The 14695-nt window shown below is 19.3% G+C and overlaps 4 protein-coding genes across 4 annotated transcripts; 3 read left to right on the top strand and 1 right to left on the bottom strand.

The window, feature by feature from the left end:
- Positions 1-54: 54 nt before the first annotated feature.
- PGAL8A_00489600 (conserved Plasmodium protein, unknown function) lies at positions 55-2601 on the top strand (the record flags this gene model as incomplete). The annotated part of the gene is made up of 1 exon (XM_028673692.1): positions 55-2601. The coding sequence occupies one exon, from the start codon at positions 55-57 to the stop codon at positions 2599-2601; it is 2547 nt and encodes an 848-aa protein (XP_028530119.1).
- Positions 2602-4141: 1540 nt separating this feature from the next.
- PGAL8A_00489500 (conserved Plasmodium protein, unknown function) lies at positions 4142-5380 on the top strand (the record flags this gene model as incomplete). The annotated part of the gene is made up of 1 exon (XM_028673691.1): positions 4142-5380. The coding sequence occupies one exon, from the start codon at positions 4142-4144 to the stop codon at positions 5378-5380; it is 1239 nt and encodes a 412-aa protein (XP_028530118.1).
- Positions 5381-7939: 2559 nt separating this feature from the next.
- PRP22 (pre-mRNA-splicing factor ATP-dependent RNA helicase PRP22, putative) lies at positions 7940-12474 on the top strand (the record flags this gene model as incomplete). Its single annotated transcript, XM_028673690.1, has 4 exons — positions 7940-10177; positions 10345-10401; positions 10771-10899; positions 11035-12474. The coding sequence occupies 4 exons, from the start codon at positions 7940-7942 to the stop codon at positions 12472-12474; spliced, it is 3864 nt and encodes a 1287-aa protein (XP_028530117.1).
- Positions 12475-13132: 658 nt separating this feature from the next.
- On the bottom strand, positions 13133-13878 carry SPT4 (transcription elongation factor SPT4, putative; the record flags this gene model as incomplete). Its single annotated transcript, XM_028673689.1, has 4 exons — positions 13133-13363; positions 13553-13652; positions 13735-13786; positions 13863-13878. 4 exons carry the CDS (start codon positions 13876-13878, stop codon positions 13133-13135), a joined length of 399 nt encoding a protein of 132 aa, XP_028530116.1.
- Positions 13879-14695: the final 817 nt, after the last annotated feature.

Genomic DNA, 14695 nt, shown 5'->3' with positions numbered 1-14695 from the left:
TAAAAAAAAAAAAAAAAAAAAAAAAAAAAAAAAGAAAAAAAAAAAAGCAATTTTATGGAAATAGATAAAAATAATAATTATTCTCTACATGATAATAAAAAAATAAATAATCAAGAATCCACTAAAAATAATATTCTTTTTGATAACATAAGTAAATTAAATCAAGAAAAAAATGAAGATAGCTGTGTATGTAATACATCATCATTAAACAATAATGAAAAAATAAAATCTCAAAACTATATGCGTAATAATTTAAGTAGTAATGCAAATAATTATAATAAACATTCAAGAATTTCATTTGGTCATAATAAAAATGTCAAAGGTGAATATTATGAAAATAACTTTCCGAATGACAATTTTAGATTAACAAAAGAATTATTGGACGATTTAAACAAAAGAAACCAGGAAGATGATGAAGATAGTGATAGTCAGAATTTTTTAATATATGTTAAGAAAATAATAGAAGAAAAAAAAGAATTGAAAAAAAAAAAAAATAATAATAATAATAATAATAATACTAGAGAAATTAGTAATGCAAATCTCGAATTTTCAAATATAGAAACATATCAAACAATTAATGATAATAATTCTTTATATAGTGATGAATCAACAAAAGTATTTGTTAATAAGAAAAATAAAGTTAAAATTAATATGTGTGAAAATCCATGTGATATGTGGTATGGGTTAAAAACAAAAAATGGAAAAAATATTTTTATTAACAGTTTAAAACATAAAAATAAAAATAAAAAGAAGAGAAAAGAAAAATCCAAAAATATTGATAAATATTTTATTAGCAAAAAAAACAAATATAATAAATGGAATTCTAATTATTACATGAAATTAAATAATAATGATGATAGTATTTCAGTCAATACTATAGCTACTATGCATATTGATGGAAATTATAAGTATAATGATAAAAAAGATAGTAGAAATACAAATATTAATTCACGTCATAATTATTATAATAATAATAATTTTAAAAATTACAATAGTAAAAATTTTGTAAATAATATTCCATATGATAAAACTAACAAAAATAATATAAATAATGATAAAATTATTAAACAAACAAAAAGAAAAAATAAAAAGAACATGTCTTGGTCAAATAAAAATAATAATTATGTAAGTACAAATAATGCTCATTATGTTTCAACCAGGAATTATGGAAATAATTATTTTGATAATAAAATAATTAATTTTAATAATGATATAAAATCTTATGACAACAGAAATAATATTGATGAAAATAATAACATATTTAACAGTAATATAAAATTAAAGGACCATAATAATAATAACTTATCAAATGTTAATACAAATAAATATTCCCTTGCATGTGAATATAATAATATAGAAAAAAAAGAAAATAAAAATAGCAATGTAATACATCATAGTAATAATGGAATTAACAATACGATTAAAATCAAATATTATAAAAATAATCCAAATAATATAAATTATCAGAATGATAATACTAATACTCATGAAAAAAATACAAATAATACTATTAATTCTAAAAATAATTATAACAATGATCAATCCACTTGTTTAAATAAAATTAATGTTATAGATTATCATTTATTAAGTACCACCACAAAAAAAAATAATGCACCAAATAATTCATCTTTAAACAAAAGTTGTTCCACAATGTGCAATATGGGTAATAATGAAAATAATGTAGAATTTAGTAACAATTATTACGATATAATAGATTGTAATAAAACTGAATTCTTTGATAATAATAAAATTAGTATTGATAAAATCATTACCTACAATAGTTCAGTATATTCTTATAATGATAATAATATAAACAATTCTATCTCCAATAAGGTACATAAATTAAATACCCATACTAATATAAATGGTTTTCAAATGAATACTAAAGAACATGATAAGAAATATCATTCAGATCCAGTTATGGTTGATTATGTTCCTCTTGTTCAAAATAATACAAAAGAAAATATAAATAACAGCTGTTACAATTATATAAATACAAAATATAATAATAAAAACTTTATAGGAAAAAATATTATTAATAACAATAAAATATCTATTTTAAATAATTGTAATTGTGCAGAAAATAAAATATCTTCAGAGGATTTAAATAAAAGAAGTGGTATCATTTGGAGCAAAAAGTGTGAAACTTGTAATAGTATAAATATTACAAATGAGGTTAATAATGAAAATAATAAAATACACGTTCATGCTTTTAATAAAAAAACAGCTGAAACATTTGGATGTAACAAGTCATTTAATGAAAAAATACATTTAAATTATAAAAATAATAATCATAATGCAAACCTAAATTATAACAAATCATACAATGCTAATAAAATTAATAAAGATGAAAATTTAAGTAACATAGAAGGAAAAGACAAAGTGAATTTCATTGGTTCTCTACATGTAAATGATCAAAATAAAAAATATAAAAATTATTATTATAACAATCTAAAATTTGACTTGAGTTATGAATCAGAAGAAGATAAGAATAAAAAAAAAAAAAAAAAAAGGAATATGCCTTTTAACAGTAAATCAATTTATAAAAATGCTAGAGAACGGGTTCAATCAATATTAGCTATTAGAAGAGGGATAGCATAATAATTTTTTTTTTTTCCAATAAATAATTTTAATATAAAAAAAAAAATAAGAAAAAAGGCTTTTATATATATATATATATATATATATATATATATATATATATATATATATATATATATATGTATATATTAATAGATATATTTATGTGAAAAAGCTATTCGTAAAAATTTCCAAAAAAATTAAAGTTTATGTAATAATTAAATATATAACATTTTTATTAATCTTTAGATTTTACAATTTTTTTTTTTTATATATTACATACAATTTTAAATGAAGAACACACAAAATAAAAAAGAATTTATGTGTTGTATAAAATTGCATGCGTGCAAAATAAATAAAAAAATAGCTAAAGAAAATAACAGATTCTATATGCTATAATTGATATTTTATTTTATTTTACTTTATTTTTTTTTTTTTTTATTTTTTTGTTAACATTATTTTTAACATATTATTTTTTCATATATATTAACTTCCATTTATATAAATATATACAACAAAAGCATATATATATATATATATATATATATATATATATATATATATATATATATATATATATATATAAATGCATGTGTAAGTTTTTTTTTATATATTTTTTAAAACAAGCTTCCTTTATATGAATGTTTTCTTAATTCATTTTTAAAATGGCTCAAAGATTAATCCTTATTTAATATAATTCCTATGAACGTAAAAAGTTCAAATAAATTTCTTTTATAAAAAAAAAAAAAAAAACACAAAAGTTTATCCCTTTTTACTCTTTTTTATTTTAGCTTCAACATTTCAAATGTGTACTAACATTAAAAAAATAATATATTTATTCTTACTATAAGGAAAATAGAAAAAAAAAAAAAAAAATAAATAAATAAAAATAAAAGCCTTGAATATATCCTACATTTTTCACAAATACTTCTTTGGGAACGAAAAAAAAAGTAAAAATTATTTGCAACCATAAAAAAAAAAGAACCTTTTTTTTTAACGTGGTGCATATTTAATTGAAAACATTGTTAAGTATATTAAAAGGAAAAAAAAAATTATTTAAAAAATGATTAAAAATCCCTTTTAAGAGGAAAATAAAAATATCATATAAAGATAAAGATTGCAATTAAAAAAATATATATATATTTATTTTAAAGAAATTATAATTTTTAGAAAATTTTTTGTAAGAAATATATAATTTATGTAATATTCTTTTTTTTTTTTTTTTTTTCCTAAATTACATTTTAGTTAAATTTTTGAAAATAACAAAAAAAAAAAAGTGTGTAGTATTAATTAAGAAATATAATTTAAAAATATTTTTATGTATGAAAAAATGAAAAAGCACAGAAGTGTGTAATAGTGCATTAAAAAAAAAAACACCAATATCTATATATTTATATGTGTATCAGTATATATGTGAAAGGGAAGTACATGTTTAATAATGAGAGAAAAAATATTATTTATATGTATATAGATTTATAATATTAAAATATTAATATATTATATGAAAATATGTATTTATTAAATAAAGTTACATTGTTGTATTTTTCGTTTCAATAAAAAAATGGGTAGAGCACATAAAGCAAGAGGCAAAGTAGAATTGCCAAAAAAATCTTCGCGTTTTTTAAACGTAATAATGGTTTTAGCATTTTTAAGTGCAGTTCCTCAAATTTTAACAACATTTATGTTATCATGGAGAGTAGCAGATCCTATAAAATATACTTTTATGTTTAGAGGTAGTAGGCATTATATTACTTTTGATGTTACATGGTATGGACTTTACAGAGTACTTTATGATAATAAACATTCTGAAACATGGAGTCAAAGAGTAGATAATATGAAAAATAGAGGAAACTTAGTAATTCAACAAGGAAGGAATAGTGAATCTGCTGGAAGCTTATCATTATGGACTTCTCTTTGTCCAGAGGCATGTAGAGAAGCCATTATGAAACGTATAGAATCTTATGAAAGAGTAGCTTTTATTTCATTAGTACTTTTATGCAGCATTATCTTATCATGTACTATTGTACTGCTATCTATTGGATGGAGTATATTGTTCTATAAAAATATATTTATATTAATGGGATGCTTTATTTTATCTTTTATTATTAATGCTGGTGTTGGTGGATATTGGTATTATGAAACAGATATGTCTTGGAATATTGTCTCCGGTGTACAACAATATCCTTTCCCCAGATGTTCATACTGTTTTTACATTTTTATGATTACAACTGTTATGTATGCTCTTTGCTTTCTTGGACTATTAATTTTAGATCTAGTGAATAAAAATAAAGAAAAAAAATCTCATATGGATCAAATAAATATGCATAATAGGGATCCGGTTAATGCTAAAGGAATGTATCAACCATTATTTGGCAACCCTAGTAATATGATGATGCAAAGAAGTGCTAGTTTTAGTAATTTAATGCCTTTTGATAAAGGTATGAATAATGAATACCCTAATTTTATGCTATATAATAAAATGAATATGAATCCAATGGGCACATTTTCTAGTTTTAGAAATATGCCACCAGGCATGCCACCAAACATGCAACCAAATATGCCACCAAATATGCAACCAAATATGCCATCACATATGAATCCCAATTTTTTCCCTCAAGTATCAAGACAATATTCATACTCTGGTTCACCTTCTTTTCAGCAAAATTTTCAAAATTTTGATAATTTTTCTATGAGAAATATGCCATCTATGTCAGATTTAAATTTCGCAAGACAGTATTCTGGAATGAATTATAGTAATATGAATAATCCTTTTAATTCACAAAAGCCATTTAAATTTTAAATAACATTAACATAAAAAATAAAAATTGTAATCATAGTATTATAATAAAAAGGGAAAAAAAAAAAAAATATTACTTATGAAATAAAATTAGGATAATTTAAAAAAAAAAAATAAATTAGCACATATAAAAAAAAACAGTATAACATATAATAATTTTCTCTATAATGTTTTAAAAAAAAATATAAAAAATAAAAGAATTAGAAGATATTTGAATAAATTGCAGTTTAATAAAAATAAGAATTATTGATGATAATTATATTCATATACTGGAAAAAAAAAGAAAAAAATATATATATACAAGGGAACTTCATATATATGAAAAAGAAACTATTTTTTAAAAACAATATGAATTGTTATTTGTATTAAAACTATATAATATCAAAAATAAAAGAAAAATAGAATTTAAATATGTAGTATAATTAAAAATTTACTATATTTTCAATTATGCTTATTGATAATAATTTAAACATTAACAATAGCTGCTTTTTAATAATAAACTTAAAAATATCTCCCTTAAAATATTAATATATATTACATGATTATACTTTTTTTTCTGTTTCATATTTATTTTAGATATTTTTTTTTTAATTACATAACCGAAGTGCATAAATTTATTTATTTGTGAAACTATGAATATAACGACTGTTTTCTATTTTTTTTAACTTTTTAAGGTATATCCTTTTATTGTTACAGTTTTACAATGAATTTATATTGTAATTTAATCTTAAAAAAATATTTCCATTAATTTCCCCTTTCACACATTTTTTTTTTTTTTTTATATTTTTAATATATTGCTTTCTTTTTAGAAGACTTTTTGTTTACTTAAAATATACTTTTTGCATCTTTCATATAAGGAAAAAATGAATTATTAAAAATTTTGTATACATTAGAAAAAATTAATAATTGTAGATAAATATATTTAAAAAAAAATAAAAAAATAAAAAAATATACAAAATATTTATGATAAAATGTTTTAAAATTTACAGAAAAATTTATATTTTTTTTAATAAATTGAAGATCCTTATATATTATAAATGTTAATTTTATTCGAAATATTATTTTCTTTAAATCATTAAATTAAAAGGAGTTTGTAATATTAATATTGATTTGTGATACTTTTTAATTATTATATTAAAAAAATAGTGTTTACTAACTTAAAAATGGAATAAGGTAAAAAGCAAAAATAAAGAATACATATATATTATAAAATAAAAATGTTTCCTTATTTTTTTTTCTTTATTATATTTATATTAATTATACACTATTTTATTATATCGTTTTAAAATACTAAAAGCATTCTTTTCATTTATTGTCTAAATTAAATATTATATGATAAATTGCACCTTTTTTTTCTTCCTTTATTCTATCTGTATTGATATCTCTTAAGGTATCTGAAAAAGATAAATCATTTATTTATTTTTGGAAAAGTTACATAATAATTGTATAAAATAGCACATCTACTTATAAAATATAAATAATAGAAAAAATATTCATAAATGTTTCATATAGAATATATATTTTTTCACTTTAAGAAAATGAAATGTTATAATTACAAATAAGTAAGATGTAAACTTCTCTTCACCTTTTAATATTTAAAATAAATTTTATGAAAATAAGAACAAATTATACCATTGGGTAGAACTTTCATTTTATAATAATTTAATATATAAAGTTAGTCTTATAATTTAAAAATTAGCATAAACATAAATACTTTTAGATTTTTTTATTTCTTTTTATGTGGTATGTTGAAAAAATAAAATATTATTCTCAAAAATATATTTATTCTCTTTATAATTATAATATATAAATATTATTTAGGTACTATATAGATATAAACATAAAAAATTCATAAAATTAAATAAAATCCCTATATTCAAAAGGAAAACTAAAAAAATGATTATTTTGAAAGAAATAGAAAAAAGAGAAACTTAAAGTATATTTAGTGATATTTTTTTTTAGTAAATATTTTTATATATCTTTAAATTATAACCCTTTAATTTTTTGTAAATATAAACATTAGCATGCTTCACTAAATTAAAATAGTTTTATTAGTACATTTTAAACATGTATAAGCATTTCAAATATTAAATTAATTTTAAAATATTTAAACTTTTAAATCAGTATATAGAAAAGAATTCTTTATTTTGAATAGTATTTGAAATTTTAAAAAAAAAAAAAAAAAATATATTTTATTATATTTAAATGGTATCAAAGATTTTGAAAAAATAAAATAAAATTTTACCTTAATTTTCTTTAAAATAATTAATATTTTATAAAAATTAAAAATACTCTTTTTTTTTTTTTATGTTATATCATATTTTAAGAAAAAATGTATTGAATAATTTTTTGTTCAGGATTAATATTTTTAATAAACTGAAAAATATTCATTTATTTTTAATGGTTCACAAAAAAAAAATAAAAAAGTGAAAAATCTTTTTTATTCTATTTTCTTTTTTTTTTTTTTTAATATGGTGTATAAGTAATAATATATATATATATCTATATATATTTATAAATAAAGTAATTATTACTTTTTTTTTCTATAAAATATAAAAATTAATGGATTGTTTAAATAAAATAAATTTAATTCACAAAGTAAATACAGAATTATATAATAGTTTGGGTGTAGAAGATGATAATTTAGCAGAATTTTTAATTTACTTATGTGATAAATCTAAGTCATTAGAAGAGTTTTGTAAAGATGTTTTTGAAAATGGTGGAGAAATAGAATATTCTGTTCTTAAATATTTGTATGATATTATAAAAAGTTCTTCAAAAAATATTGAAGAATCTAAGGAAGAAAATAAAGAAGAAATAACTTCAGAAAAAGAAATAGAATCTAAAGAATATAAACAAATAGAAAAAAAAAATGAAAAAATGAAAAAATATCACTGTTTAACTATAAAGAACGAAAATTTAAGTAAAATGTTAAACGAAAATTCCGAAAAAAATGAAAGTAGTCAAAAGAATGAACACAATAATAATAAATCTTATAGTAATAAATTAAATGACAGTGATTCTTCATATGAAAAAAGAAGAAAAAAAAATAATAATAAATTAAATGATAGTGATTCCTCATATGGAAAACGAAGAAAAAAAAATAATAATAAATTAAATGACAGTGATTCTTCATATGAAAAAAGAAGAAAAAAAAATAATAATAAATTAAATGATAGTGATTCCTCATATGGAAAACGAAGAAAAAAAAATAATAATAAATTAAATGATAGTGATTCTTCATATGAAAAAAGAAGAAAAAAAAATAATAGCAAATTAAATGATAGTGATTCTTCATATGAAAAAAGAAGAAAAAAAAATAATAGTAAATTAAATGATAGTGATTCCTCATATGTAAAAAGAAGAAAAAAAAATAATAGTAAATTAAATGATAGTGATTCTTCATATAGAAAAAGAGAGAAAAATTATAAAAATAAAAAAAGAGGTTATGATGATACTTCTTCTCATAAAAATTATCGTGAAGACAAAAGTAGTAAACATAAAAATGAGAAAAATTATGTGTATGATAATTCATTAAAAATTAATAATATTTTTAGTGGAAGTATAAGTAAAATAATGGATTTTGGAATTTTTGTTTCCTTTAAGACAAGAGAAGGGTATAAAGAAGGTTTAGTTCATGCCACTGATATATTACCAAATCGTAAAAGATTATTAAATATAAATGAAAAATTTAAAAGAAATATGAAAGTTAAAGTAAAAGTAAAAGGAATCTTTGGAGAAAAAATAAGCTTAAATATGTCAGAAGTAGATCAGAACACAGGAAAAAATTTGGTAAATGATGAAGAAAAAAGTGAAAATTATGGCTCATTATTTGATGACATAAATGAGGATTACAAAGAATTAAAAAAAAATAAAGCAGATATTTTTAAAGAAGATCCAAATGAAATAATGAAATATGAAAGTGTCATAAAAATGCAAAGTGATTATTCTAAGTGGGAAATTCAACAGTTAATGAAAAGTGGAGCAGTATATGATGAAAATCTTAAAAAGGAATATAAAAACTTAAAAATGGATGAAAAAATTGAAGACGAAGAAGAAATTATAGAAATTGAAGTTAATGAAAAAGAACCTTCTTTTTTAAAAGGACAAACAACAAAAGCAGGAGCAAAATTATCACCAATTCAAATTATTGTCAATGCTGAGGGTTCTCTAGCTAGAGCAATAACAACCACATCTGCATTAGCAAAAGAAAGGAAAGAGCAAAAGCAAAATGAACAGAATGCAATTTTTGATAGTATTCCAAAAGATATTAGTAGACCATGGGAAGATCCAAAGCCAAATTTAGGAGAAAGAACAATTGCTGAAGCGTTAAAAAATATTGGAAAAAATTATGACTTACCTGAATGGAGGAAAATTTATATGAACAATAATATATCTGTTGGTGTTAAAAACTCTTTACCAATTAATGAACAAAGAATAAAATTACCTATATATAAATTAAAAGATGATCTAATGAAAGCAATTCAAAAAAATAATGTTCTTATTGTAATTGGAGAAACAGGTAGTGGAAAAACAACTCAAATACCTCAATATTTGCATGAAGCAAATTATACATCTAAAGGAATCGTTGGATGTACTCAACCAAGAAGAGTTGCAGCTATGTCTATAGCTAAAAGAGTTAGCGAAGAATTTGGCTGTATATTAGGGCAAGAAGTAGGTTATTCTATTCGTTTTGATGATTGTACATCAAATGATACTATTATAAAATATTTAACTGATGGTATGCTATTAAGAGAAACACTGAGCGATACAATGTTAACGAAATATTCATTTATCATAGTAAGATAATTTAAAATTATAAAAAATAATTAAAATTAATGCATATTTTGAAGAAAACTGAAAAAAAAAAAAAAAAAAAATGTAATTATATATAAAGTTCATTTAAATTATATTATATATATATATGCAGAATAAGATATATATATATAAATATGCTACTTTTTCAGCTTGATGAAGCACATGAAAGAACAATTTCAACAGATATTCTTTTTTGTCTTTTAAAGGTATACTATATAAAAAAAAAAAAAAAAAATTAACAAAAAAAATAAAAAAAATAATAAAATATAAAATAAATGAAAAAAAAAAAAAAAAAAAAAAAAAAGTGAAAGAAAAATATATATATATATATATGTATATAACAAGCCTGTTAAATGACAATATTTAATACAAAATAAAAAAAAATATTGACAGGTACAAGGCTTAAAAAAAATTTCTTTTTTATAAATTTTTTAAAATATATATTTAAAATTATCTATAAAAAAGGAACATATTTTTTTAATATAAAATTTTTTTTATTTAAGTAATAAAAAAAAAAAAAAAAAATGGATATAAAAATATCAAAAAAAATAATTTTTCTTTTACAACATATTTAGGACGTCGTTAGAAAAAGACCTGATTTTAAATTAATAGTAACATCAGCTACTCTTGATGCTGAAAAATTTTCTACATATTTTTTTAATTCCCCAATTTTTACTATTCCAGGAAAAATATTTCCTGTTGAGGTACTTTAAATAAATAAAAATTTTTAAGTCTATATAAACTTTTTTTTTTATTTATTTTATAAAGTTATTTTAATTTACACCATTTTATATATACATTTATGCTATCTTTTTTTTTTTTTTTTTTTTACTTTATAGATATTGCATTCGAAAGAACCAGAAAGTGATTATGTAGAAGCTAGTTTAATAACAGTTTTAAATATTCACTTAAATGAACATCCAGGTGATATTCTGGTTTTTTTGACGGGCCAAGAGGAAATTAATACAGCATGTGAAATTTTACATGAACGAATGAAAAAATTAGAGAGTATGTGTCCTCCACCTTTGATTATTCTACCTATATATTCTTCTTTACCATCAGAAATGCAAAGCGTAATTTTTGAGCCTGCACCTCCAGGATGTAGAAAATGTATATTAGCAACTAATATAGCAGAAGCAAGTTTAACTATTGATGGAATATTTTTTGTTATCGATCCAGGGTTTTGTAAAGTAAAAAAATATGACTCTAAAAGAGATATGGATTCTTTAATTGTTGCTCCAATTTCTAAAGCTAATGCTAAACAAAGAGCTGGTCGTGCAGGTAGAACAGGCCCAGGTAAATGTTATAGACTTTATACTGAAGAAGCATATAAAAATGAAATGGCAGAAACTAGTGTACCAGAAATACAAAGAATTAATTTAGGTAGTATTGTATTATTATTAAAGGCTTTAGGAGTTAATGATTTTTTACATTTCGATTTTATGGATTCTCCATCTATTGAAACTCTTATACATTCTTTAGAAAATTTATATTACTTAGGTGCTTTAGATGATAATGGGTATTTAACAAAATTAGGAAAAAAAATGGCAAACTTTCCTATGGAACCTAATTTATCAAAAATTTTATTAACATCAATTAATTTCAATTGTGCTGATGATGTAGTTACTATAGTTAGTATGCTTAGTGTACAGAACATTTTTTATCGCCCTCAAAATAAAGCATTATTGGCAGATAAAAAGAAAAATAAGTTTGTAATGCCACAAGGAGATCTTATTACTTACTTAAATATTTATAATAAGTGGAAAGAAAATAGTCTTTCTAATTATTGGTGCCATGAAAATTTTATTCATTCAAGAGCCTTAAAGAGAGCACAAGATGTAAGAAAGCAACTTCTTTCCATATTCGAAAAATATAATTATGAAGTTAAAAAAAATACAAGTAAAAATGACGCCACAAGATATGTTAATATATGTAAAAGCATATGTTCAGGTTATTTTAATCATGTCTGTAAAAGAGATAGTCAACAAGGATACACTACTCTCTTAACTAACCAACAGGTTTTTATTCATCCATCATCAACTCTTTTTAATAAAAATCCATTATTTGTAGTATATCATGAATTAGTTTTAACAAATAAAGAATACATAAGAGATTGTACTATCATTCAACCACAATGGTTAATACAGTTAGCACCCAACTTATTTATTCCAGCAGACGAGAAAAAAATATCAAAGATTAAATTAAGAGAAAAAATTGAGCCATTACACAATTATTATGAAGAACCTAATGCATGGAGATTGTCTAGAAGAAAAGGATAATAACAAAATATAAAAAAAAGAGAACATATATATATAAATTAGGTATAAATTTGTTATTTATTCATTCTTCTTTTTCTTTCCTTTTCATATTTATTTTTCATATATTCTTATTTTTGTTTGTAATTATATATATATATTTTTTTTTTTTTTTTTTTTTTTTTTTTTTTTTTTTTTTGTGTGTGTTTTTTTTAAGATTGATATATTTTTTGTATAAATAAAATTCAAATATACCTTTTTTACTAAAGTTCATATATTTTATTTTCAATCATCATATTGAAAAAACTATTTAATTCCTTCAAATAATATTTAGTAAATATTAATATAAATTTTATTATCTACTATATTTCATTTAAAAAAAAAAAAATTAATAATTCTAAAAAAAAAATATATATATATATATATAGACATTAAAAAAATAAAGTAAATAATAAATGAAATTGAACTAGTATAAAAATAAAGGTATTTCACTTTAAAAAAAAAAAGCTTCTTTTATTTTATTTTTTTTTTTTTCTTGTTTTATTTATGAAAATAACATATTCAAAATAAATGATATTAATTTTTTCAGAATATTTTTTAAAAATAATTTTAAGAATAATGATATTAGAATATTATGAAATGTTTAAAAAAAATATATTTTTTTTTTATTTAATTCTACAATTTAGTAATTCGCTTTTAAATCTCTTATTGACTCTGGCAATTCTCCTACTATTTGTAAAGCATAAAAACCTGGAACATATTTACTTAAATCATTGTATTGTGCCATCCATGATTTGTTAGGGTTAGTTATGGCTATAAACCCATGGAAATTTTCTGTGGTGCAATCATGGATTCTATGTCTATCTCCCGTCATTTGTAAAAATTTACAATTATTACAACCATTTTGATAAAACTATGAAAAAATTGATATTTATATATTTATATTTCATTATTATATATAATAAGAATATATATTTTTGTTAATTTTATTTAAATAAAAAACAAAAATAATTTACTATCATTAACATTAATAATATTATATTTTTTAATACATATAATTGCAATTTCAAAAATAAAATTATTTTATGAATATGTTAATTACTTCAGCTTCTGTTTTTAATAATCTACATGATAAGCAGGCACGTAATTTTAACACTGCTTTATCCTCTTGTAAATTGTTCTTTGATTTTTTTGGTAAATCTCTATAAAAAAAAATATATTTGTATTATATACATTTATATATAATTTTTTCTATAAATTTATGATTTCTTGTTTTTTTAATACTTTTGTTCTGCAAATGACTCATCGTTTTTTTTCATATCAGATTTTTTTCTTCCTATTAAAAATTATAAAGAAAAAAAATTTTTAAAGAGTAAAAAAAAATATAGTTTCCAATAGTTTTTTTAAAAAACCTTTTGATGTTGTCATACTAATTATTTTATTTTTTTTTTTTTTTACAATGAATGAAAAAAAAAAAATTTCAAAGCTTAAAAAATTTGTTAAAAAATTTGGTTAGTCAAAATGACAAATTTTTTTTTCTTTCTTCTTTTTATTAGGAATTTCATTTAAATCTTGTTAAAAATTTAATGATTAATAATGATACTAAAACTTAATGCATATTATTATACTATTTCATTTTTTTTTATTAAAATTTAGATATATTTTATTTTGTTATTTATTTGTATTAATAATATACATTAAGAAATGATTAAGTAAAAAAAAAAAAAAAATTAAAAGATATATAAAAAATTATTTATTTTTAGTTATAAAAAATTTTAATAAATAAATATTATACTGAAAACTTTTTTACATATCGAATAATGCACAGATATAAAGATTGATATTTTTATATTTTAAAAAATTAACAAGTGTTTTTGATATTTTTATATTTTAAAAAATTAACAAGTGTTTTTTCTTCAAAATAATTTTGTTGATGCTTTCACAAATAATATTTATATTAATTAAATGGACAATTCTTATAATTATATATTTCCATATTATTCAAATAAATCCAATATATTCTAATTTGTTATTTTGTTGTTTACAAACTTTTCTTAATATTAATTTTTATATATAGAATTTAACCTTTATATGAAATTTTATTTATTTTTATGAATTTTTACATTCCATATAAATAATGAGTAAGGATAAAAATATAATAATAATATATAGAAGAAAAAAGAACAATTATATTTTAATATTTAGAAGATAAAAAAAAAAAAAATAAAATAAAAATTATAAAACA

Source organism: Plasmodium gallinaceum (genome assembly GCF_900005855.1).
Source record: "Plasmodium gallinaceum strain 8A genome assembly, contig: PGAL8A_v1_141, whole genome shotgun sequence".
Lineage (NCBI taxonomy): Eukaryota > Apicomplexa > Aconoidasida > Haemosporida > Plasmodiidae > Plasmodium > Plasmodium gallinaceum.
This window is presented reverse-complemented; position numbering and strand designations above follow the sequence as displayed.